General features: G+C 37.5%; 1 protein-coding gene across 2 annotated transcripts in view; it reads right to left on the bottom strand.

Annotated features, from left to right (window-relative positions):
- Nucleotides 1-1,160: 1,160 nt before the first annotated feature.
- The window catches only part of LOC124120742 (glutamyl endopeptidase-like), a 29,466-nt gene continuing 20,259 nt past the window's right edge, over nucleotides 1,161-10,367 (bottom strand). Inside the window, exons 1-5 of one of the 2 annotated variants that reach the window (XM_048395746.1) lie at nucleotides 9,607-10,058; nucleotides 8,885-8,971; nucleotides 7,889-8,575; nucleotides 2,625-2,813; nucleotides 1,161-1,511 (exon numbers count right to left, since the gene is read on the bottom strand). In XM_048395746.1, coding sequence (XP_048251703.1) covers nucleotides 1,412-1,511; nucleotides 2,625-2,813; nucleotides 7,889-8,550 — 951 coding nt within the window. In that variant the 5' untranslated portion in view covers nucleotides 8,551-8,575; nucleotides 8,885-8,971; nucleotides 9,607-10,058 and the 3' untranslated portion in view covers nucleotides 1,161-1,411. Of the gene's footprint in view, nucleotides 1,512-2,624; nucleotides 2,814-7,888; nucleotides 8,576-8,884; nucleotides 8,972-9,606; nucleotides 10,059-10,367 lie in introns of those variants that run through there. The other variant, XM_048395745.1, reaches the window with a different exon arrangement.

Below are 10,367 nucleotides of genomic sequence, written 5' to 3'. Positions count from 1 at the left end.
AAAAAAGAAGTTCAGTTTAATCCAATTTTCACTTTTTCTCTTTAATACAGAAATACAGCCTCAACCATGTATTGAATCGACATTTTGAATGCTAGTGCCATAGAGATATGCTGGATATTTGTTTTAATAAATAAGCATTCAACAGCTGCTGGATTTAAAAAAAGAATCAAAGTTTAATCCAATTTTCATGTTTTTCTTAGAAGTAACATATATATACCAGACATAAATCACAAGTTTCCCTGATGCAGATGTTTTCTAATTTGTCAACAGGTTCTACCACACCAAGTCAGAATCCATCATTTAAAAAGCAGTTTCTGCAGCCTTCCGTGCAGATCACACGGTGTTAGGGGCGACTATTGGTCTGGAAACCACTTTTGCGATAACTATTGATATTAAAAGAAACTTGCAATAAATATTGATATTGGAAGCAACTATTGCGATAAATATTGATAGTTTTCAGTGTATCATTTGAGATGGATTTTAGAAATGAACGTGTAAATTACTACTCATGATCAAAAGAAACAAAAATTTGAACGGCAATGCATATAATTTATTGAAACTGGAAAACTATTTTAAATAGTAAAAAGTACAAACGAAACTATCGTTATTCCTAATTAAAGTTGATACTATTGATCGGAAACTGATTTAACAATCGATTTATTGACGTTAAGTGCTTACCAATAGCAAGATAACGATAGATGAAGGCGACACAATAGGTGTAGCTGTGCCAAAACAACTTGGGATGTTCCCTTGGATGCAGTTGTGCTATGTCATGCCAAAACAGAAACAACTTACCTACCTCTCCAGATGACGATGACTAGAGGTGACATTATTTCATATTTTATTTTTAATACTTCATAATACTACAAGTATTCTCATGTTTGTTTCTTCACTCAAATGATAAACTAGTGAAATGCTCACACAAAAGTGCAGTATATCTACAATTTTGAGTGAAAATATGTCCATTTTAATTTAAATCTTAATTTGGGTATGGGTTGAAGTCGCTAGAGAAATTAGCTTTCAATTTTTTTATTCATTGTTGGTGATCAATTTACCACAGAAGTCAGTGAATAATGTACATCATCGAAAAGACAATGAAAAAAGCTTCCATATGATATATTACATGACCATGTTGAAGAACTATATTAGATGTTGATTTTGAAAACAGGTAAAAATGGCGGCCATCTTGAAATTCACAGAAAAACTTGAAACATCATTTTACTTTATGAGTTTACTAGTTTGGTGTTTTAAGCATTGTTGCAATTATCCCACTCATCCACTACAGGAAAATGTGGGAACGAAAATCTTGTTTTTCACCCCTGGCCAACTGACTACAATAGGAATATCTGTTTGCTTTTACTACCTGTCAGAAAGTTCCAAAATTAAGAAAACCAGCGACAAAAATATTGTGCTATCTTCCCCCACATTGATTTAAAAAATGCCACAAGACGCTTAACCAAGATCTGTGTCCGGGCGCATTACCATTTGGCTGTGGTGGTGGATCCTGAGGCCTGAAACATACATCGAAAAGGTACCAAGGACTATCCACATGTACTCGTTCACAAATTTAAATGACAAATGAGGAAAGTATTGAACAAATCATTTTGCCCTGATCTAAAATTGAAATTGAACTCAATTTGTATCCCACTTTGTGATTGAAAAGCACATGCAAAAAGCTGTGAATCTCAAAGAATGATTCGGAAATTGTTGTACACTACTTTATAAGATGTCAATTCTCTGAAACACAGATTTTGCAAATTACTGATAAGGTTAATACCGCGTTCTCGTGTACACCTTTGATGTAATGATTAGAATCAACTGCCAACTTTACCTTGGCCCTGTTCAAAAGCAGTCTACCCGCAGAAGACTGTAGAGGGACATCCTTGATCATGGTGTTTTGATGATCACGCCTTATAATTTACAACCTGTAACCTACCTCAGAGATACATGGCCATATATCTCTTTTTCTATGCCAGATTTTTTATTTTGCAAGATCGAGTCTTCATTGAGTGTAAACAAACGACCTATTGCGTAATGTTGTTGTATTTCTGAGTGGTTGTTGTCAGCACCATGGTAAACAATGCATATTTGATGCTTCTTTGTTTGTTTACTTTGCCCTCAGGAGTATTCCAGCTATAAAACGGCGATCGAGTCTGAAGTAGACAAACCAGCAAATGGTATTATGAGCAACGATCCAGGAAGTCAAGTAACGACGACATGTAATCAGTCCAGACACAGAACCTGACCAACCGACCATTTGTTCGCCTCAGGGAATTCTAGGATGAACATCTATTTCGATCTCCGGTTCCGATCATACCAAAAGATGGTACCTGCCTTGAGCTCGGGCTTAAGGGATAAAACAGAGGCTGGCCATGTCAGAATAATTTATCTGAACGGGGCAATTCATGTTAAACTGCTGCAGAGCATCTTCGTCGGCCAGCACTATAAAACCGGCACTGGTCTGGTCTAGTGCAAGCTGAGGCACACACTCGTGGATGCATGTCACTATGTTATTGAAACAATTATGAACGCGACGTTAAAACCCATTTCACTTCACTTTGGATGGACGTTAGCAAAGGGGGTTTTACAAAATTTAATATCTTATCAAAAATATTAAAAAGTACCTGGTTTGAACAGTATTTGTTGCAACTGACGTCGGCCGGGGATTGTTCGGTACCAGGTTGCCATTACGTTTAGTCATGTCAGCACCACTTCTGTTTTGAGGGCACCCTTGCTGTTTCTTTGGATGTGTGTATGCCATCTTTACAAGTTTCATCAAGGCATCAACATCAATCCAAACAGCTTCATTTGACCTAGTAAAAGATATGGCATTTCTAGAAAATGCACAGCTTGTAATAGGCTACAAATGGTAACACAAAATTACACAGGTACAAACACTGGTACATTACCAATATGATACGTGAAATTTCTACTAAACGTATCCCTATTTCTAAAAGTAACTGCACTCACAACCTAGTCCCAAGGTTGAGCAATGAAATAATGCTAGAAAACAAAGAAAACAGGCTCTCAATCAGTCTGAGAGAAATCGATCTACATTACCTTCAGTTAAAAAACTCAGAAATTAAACTAAAACATTATTATGGCAGCAAAGAAAAATCATTGGCAAACTCTCTGTAATACCTTTAGAATTGGCAATAGAAATACAAGAACATTGTGGAACAAATTAAAAGGCATTTAAGGTAATTCCGAAAAAGCTATTTATAACAACATCAAGACCCTTTCCACAAATAAGGGAAATGCAATTGCTGCCCATTTTTCGTAAACAGGTTGCTCCATGAACCACCCAAAATGAGCCTGACTCTTACCGCCACATCTCACTTCAACACTTCTCACATCTACAAAATTATGGAATCAATAATAAAAATCAGACTCAAGTTGGAAATCAAAAGGGATTAGGCCTGACACCATAAAAAGACTAACTTTACACCACATGTTACATTGAGAACATGACATCAGAACAACACAAGCACAAAAACAATACACTTTTGCCATCGATATTCATAGATTTTAGCAAGGCTTTCGGCATGGTTTGGTATAATGGCCTCATTCAAAAATCAGGAATATGAAGCCATTTATTGGCGTATTCCAGCTTTCATTTACTCTTTTCTTACTGGTCTACCAGTAGGGGATTTCACATCAATATTACAAAAACTCATGTGCTTCCTATAAACAAAAAAACTTTTATGACAAACTATACACCCAAACTAGAATTACATAACCAAGACAATATTTTCCAAAAGGAGCAAAGTTCCTGTGTGATGTGCATTGGCTCCCGTCTTAGATATGCATCAGAATAAACCCTCGAACTTTGAATTTTGTGTTTCCAGCGAGGTACCGCTATGGTGAACACCTGATCCCACTTGATTTTCAGTGGTCCATTGATATAATTTCCACAGCTATTTTGCACTTTAATCCAAATGTTATCTGTGTCAGCGGATAATCGAAACTGGTTAATCTCTTGCTTTGACGTTGTATATTTACATCAGACTAAAAGGTGTAAATCACAAATGTTTTCCCTATATTTCAGATTCTTACAGCAAAATTAAACAACCGTAAAAAACCGCCGAAGTCTAATGATAGCATTATGCAACTAACCTCAGTACTAATACCAACAGAGAAAACATTAACTATTTTATGGATATCTGGCCAAACACATGTCCCTGAACCTGACCTGGCAGCCAAACACTCATACCCTCCCTTGGCAAAGAGCCGCGATGGGGTCCTACAGTCAAGACATGACCCTACATCACGGCCGAGAACACCATCTTCATAAATCCTATTCAGACTGTGGTGGCCGAGTACCCTCGTATTTTTGTGAGTTTTAAAAAAAAGGTTCCCCTGGGTTTGTGACTGAAAAGTTGATATCGCTGTACTCACAGATAATTTCCCTATCTATTCACGTACTTGTCATAATATTATTTCCTCAAAGTGAGGTAATAACAGACCGATAACCTGTATAACCAACTGGGGTATTTCCAAATGACGACATCCGATGAGCTACACCGTTCTTTTTGTCTGTTTGTTTAGGATGAAGAAATTGATAAACATGCGCCCTTTATCGAAATCTTTATAGATCACAGATAACCAATCAGTGTACAAAAATGCGTAAAACAAATATTGCCTCTAGCCTCCAAGTTTATTTAGCTGTCCTTGCAGACGGTAGCCCAGTCTTTGGTCACGCTCAGTTTGCGTTGCGTATCATCCGGGTACTCAAGGGGAAAAAACAATAACAAAGGCAAAAACCAGTCCGGGGAATTGCGTTAGATCAGTGCCCCTTTAATACTAAAATAAATATCCATGCAGGTAAAGCATTTCGGATTTCGGATGGCGTCGATAATACGATTACTACTCCCTTGTTGTCATCCACGTTTTCTGGTATAACCCTACACTTGTGTATTTGTCGTCATTCACTTGATGCTCAGTTAATAAATTTATTACAGGTACAATTAGTGGTAGCACCACTAAGATTACCTGACAAAGGTTCCCATTTGGCATTTATTGTGTCTGGGGTAATTATTCAATCTAAATCCAGGTTTGAAGGGAGATGAAATGTGTGTTATGTAATATGCACGTGGCGGCCCAGCAAGAGGTGAATGATCAGTTGATTTATTTTTTTGGTAAATCAACGGATCGTTCCTAGTCATCAAAGGATTGACAGAAAATACGTTGATTGATTAATCACTGTTATCTTGCACAGTGGATATGTCAAAAGTGAGTGTTTACATGTCTAGGTTTACTTAAAGAAAGGGAATACACTCGTATCATGGCGTGAAGTGCCGATGTAAAAACAACATACTTTGTTCAAAGGGTTAACTGATAATACGTTGATTGATTGCTCATTGTTATCTATTACTCAATGGATTTTTTAGGAACCGTGGACGTAATGAAAATAGTTGTCACGTGGGCTTTCTCAGCCGACCCTTGAGACTTGACACCTATGTGAAACACCTGAAGCAATCTAAGTGATCAGTTGAGAAACGAACACGGGTTATCAATATCCCGAAACGATATATATCTTTACAGAGACACGTGACATCGAATAAGTTTCTTTGTACAGCTGCAGACGAGTGGGATATTGTTCCTTTGTGTGGATATTCACGGATACATTCCTCGAACAAGGAAGCTGCCTAAAATTTATACACATAAATTTGGTAGGTTATAATTATGATATTTGCATTTTGTTTTCCTTCATTTGCTGTAGCATTGAACCGGTTCGTTCTTGTTCCTCTACGTTTTGGTTGGGAAATTCTTCAATGCGCTATAGACGTTATTTTCACAAGTCTTTTCCTTTGTAAGCGTGTATATCTTACCGTCAATTTGTAAAATGTGATTCTCTCAGGCAATTTATAAAAAGTGTAAATATTTTAGTCATTTTGACTGAAAAATCTGTCCATATTGACCAAAATTGATTAAGGCGATCAAAAGGGCCTAAAAACATCACAACAGAATATTATGTAGGATTAGAAGCCAAACAACGTAGAAATGAACTTTTCATCGTAACATTTTCAGTCTCTTGTATTGACATTAAACATCAAAATGTTTAGAATTCGTTATCATAATAATACAGATGGAAATGTTTTTCAGTCACTTTGTAAAAAAACTGAATATTTAGGCGTTTAATTAATTTGAAAATGTTACACATATTGACAGTAAAAACATATACACACTATAAAAAAAGCAATGCTCAGGTGAAATATTTACTTTCTGTTGCAAGTCAAAATAGTGTAAACAAAAATCGCAAAATTACCAAGCAAGTTCCTTATCAAAATTTCGTCACCATTACCGATGCTACCCACAAAGATACTTACATGTCCTTATTATCTCGAAAACTATATTTCATGTTGTTGATCACAGTGACCATACGCCCTTATTACTACCAAAGTGACTAATGCGCTTACAAATAGCGCAGCAGAGGTCGCGAACTAGTCTAGATTTCTTCTATACATCCGGGTACTCCCTGGGAAAAAACAACAACAAAGGCAACAACCAGTCCCGGGGAATTGCTTAAGATCAGTGCCCCTTTAATGTTTCGACGGTAGCAAGCGGACATGTTGACATGGTGTGCGCATGCGCTAGATTTCTATAGTCTGTTTCTGTATGGGTTTTGAACAAGCTGTATTCTGCACGGACGATGCATTTAAACCTTTTGTGTATATCCCGATGATACTGTAGTTCTATAGACAAATGCATATGACATCATTTTTTTCATTGTTGTTTTAAATAAGTCTCAATAGCAATGTATTTGAAGTCATGTATTTATCTTTCACGGGCGAAACTACCATAGTAGCAGGAGGGCATTTGCTTTCACCTAAAAAAAGCACAGTTTTGTTTTTAAGTAAATCTCAATTTACCATCTATGCAGTAAAGTCGAACTAGATATTTATTGTCTTACTTGAAAATCGGAATCTTTACTACGCACTACAGGATTTTAGTGGTAGATCGTTTGTGCTCACACAATTATCATAATGAAAGGTCGGCTATCGTTAAAATATGAAAAGCTATGTACACATTTCATTTGTCATCGTAGATGTTTCTTGAATGAAAGTCGAAAATGTTTGGTGAAACACGTATATCTATATATATATATATATATATATATATATATATATATATATATATATATTACAATGTTTAAAAAAAATATAATTAAAAAATACCAATATTGGTTACAAAAAAAACCTAACATACATGGTACGTAATGCTGGAAATAGCGTTTAACAACATATTTACAACTTTTCTGCGTGCTTTCCTCTATGGACTACCGATGGCGGCAACAGAGACATACAGCTAGTAGAAAACTCATACAGAAACAGACCATAGTAATCTGGTTCTCGGTCTGTTATTACCGGTCGCGTTGTGGAAATAAAATTATGACAAGTACGTGAATAGATAGAGAAATTAACTTGGGGTACAGCGATATCAACTTTTCAGTCACAAACCCAGGGGAAATATTTTTAAAAAATCTCAGACAAATTCGAGGGTAATCGGCCACCAGTCTGGATAGGATTTATGAAGTTGGTGTTCTCGGCCGTTATGTCTTGACTCCAGGACCCATATGTTTACAAATATTTCCTGTTTTTACTTTTATCGTTACTTAAAACCTGCACCCCTTCCACGTCATTGGATGCAAAAAAGAACAAATGATGATGCTGATGATGTGTGTCAAGTGTCGTTACTGCTATTGTCAGCGGTTATGGTGCCAGTATTATCCCCATGGTGCTTTGTTAGTATGGAACGCTGCCTGCCTGAAATTCTATGGGTACTGGAATAATTCACGAATACAAATGATTCAATGCCAAAAGAAAAAAACTTGCTTCTTATGCCATTTTTTGTCTATCCTGATAACAATAAGCGAATTAATACTTACGTGTTTTTCTTGTCAATACCATTCGTATGAATCCCATGTGCTACATATCTGCCGTTCCTCAGCTGGTACACCGGGGACCCACTGTTGCCAGGTGTAGTTGCATCTCGGTACTGTAATCTTCGCTTGTTGACAGTGACTGTTGTTAACTTGATTTTCCACTGAGTGCCAGGTGGCCAGCCAGGGACGCCATCTCTCCGCTCTTCTGGTATCCCGGGATAACCAGACATATACAGGTCCTGATTCTCAATGTATTCATCCGTTCGTGGTTCAAGGTCAAAGGCACAGCATTTGTCGAGCATGTGTTTCTCCTTGTCCAGACAGATGATTCCATAATCGTACTTGCGACCATGTGTTTCTTTATATTCCCGAGGAACTTCAAAGTCCACTGATTTCTTTTTGATTGTTCCAAATGGATGACATTCTCCATCCCTCCCAAGACTGATGTGAATTTTAGCTTTGAATGCTCCCTTTCCTCTGTCCCATAAACAATGAGCTGCAGTCACTAAAAATGTCCCGCCGCCATGTTTGACGAGAAATCCTGTCCCTATTGCTTTTCCATTTCCATGTTTTAAATGTGCAATACCTGTGTATGGCTTTTCTGTTGTGACGGGTACACGCCGTCGCTCATCTCCAAGATCGCTGTCTACAGTTTCTTGTCCCATTGTTTTTGTGAAGACGACTGTTGAACTGAAATAACACGACCGTCAGAATGTGATACCCGGACGATAATTTAGGCGAATGCGTTGTAGTTATATTTAGTTACAGTTAATGGATTGTAACATGCCTGATGAATCATCGTTTGAAAGAAATATTGATCATGATTTACAATAGGAATCGATGCGTGATTTTCCTGTCGCACACGCCATCGATTTTGATGATTTGTATAAACTAACGTCATCAGCATTTGAACATAAATATTGACTGAATTTGTGAATGCAAGGACACAAAACTAATTCTCGCATTATTGCGTGACGTTTGACAGGTTAAAGTTTATACTTGGAGCCATGACTTTAGGACGAATGGTGACGAGTCGGTAACGAGTTGAAGCGTTGATGAGTTGAACAGTTGATGAGGTACAGAAAACTACAATAAACAATAGCTTTCTGTAAATTCAGAAACATATTTACCAACTTTCCTAGTATTTAGCACCCTCAAAATTACATCCAAATGAAACAATAAATACATTGACTACATTGAAATTATGCAAAATTAACAATCACACATTTGCAAATATAATGTAACAGTTGTGTGAAATATCTTATGTTCAGAAATAAACATAAAACCTAACAACGAAAGGCAAAGGTACCTTTGGGTCTTTACTTAGTTCAAATATAGCAGGCAGAAAGGTAAGAACCTGACAGCATGGGGGGTCCAATACACACTGGTGAGCATGTGCTTCGAAATGCATGAGCTTTGAAGAGGTCGTGAGCTTTGACACTGCACATGAAAGTTAAGGTCACGGGGTAGTGGAAAGTTACTGAGAACATATAAACATTGTATACACGTCTGGCGCTCGGCATTAAGGGGCTAAAACAAGGACTTGTCGGCTCGGTGTCAGTATACTGTGTCTGAGTGGGGTATTCATGTTAAACTGCGGCATGGTATCTCAGTGAGCTAGCACTATAAATCGGCACTAGTACAAGCAGCCATGCACACATACACGTGCATGCACGTCGCTATATAAGTGCAATAATCTTGGACGCGACGTTAAACCTCACCTTTTACCCGAGTTGCTCGAAAGGAGAAAGATAGGCCCCGGAAGGAACTAGGATGTCAACATGTATCCCCTGGGTACCTGGCGTAAGGTGCATGTCTATGCACCCTAAAGTGCGAATATATCCATTTCTGTTTCGTTTTTCCTGTCGATAACCTTTGCACGAATTGAACGTCTGAATGTAGTGCCATGTACAGCGAAGTATATACATGTTGGAACTGAAATGGAATATGTGACGTGTTGTTAAATCCTTTGTGTATGAGGTCACTGTTCCTGATGCTGACATAAGACAATGTTATAATGCCCTATTTCTTCCGTCTATAGAATGTTTATTCTAAAGGGCAATCATCTCCGATCTGTAATATTTTCTTGGAGGTGATAGTCAGGGCACATCGGTCAACATTGGTTCATCCCTGCGATCATCCCAAATGTGCACAATTCGGGTGTGCAACTCGACTGCTTTCGCACTCTCCCCTGAAAAAAGCTAATGAAAAATAAGGAAGAGAATTTATGTATGTCAACTTCTTTATTATGAGGAGTATATGCTTATTCCTTCAGCAGATGAATGAATGATATGAGGCAGAGAGCATATATATGTACATGTAGGAACATTAAAAGTAATAAGATAACAAAAATGAGAAACTTAACAAGGATAGCCAACAGATGATTGGCACTGATAGGCGATTAGCAATAGACAATGGAAGCCAACACTTTACAGTAATAAGCGCTGATAGCTATGGACAGCTGGAAGCCAGAACTAAATTA

Source organism: Haliotis rufescens, unplaced genomic scaffold (genome assembly GCF_023055435.1).
Source record: "Haliotis rufescens isolate VD_foot unplaced genomic scaffold, xgHalRufe1.0.p SCAF_14, whole genome shotgun sequence".
In the NCBI taxonomy this organism is placed as follows: Eukaryota; Metazoa; Mollusca; class Gastropoda; order Lepetellida; family Haliotidae; genus Haliotis; species Haliotis rufescens.
Note: the sequence above shows the minus strand (reverse complement) of the source record. Positions and strands in the feature narration are given on the sequence as shown.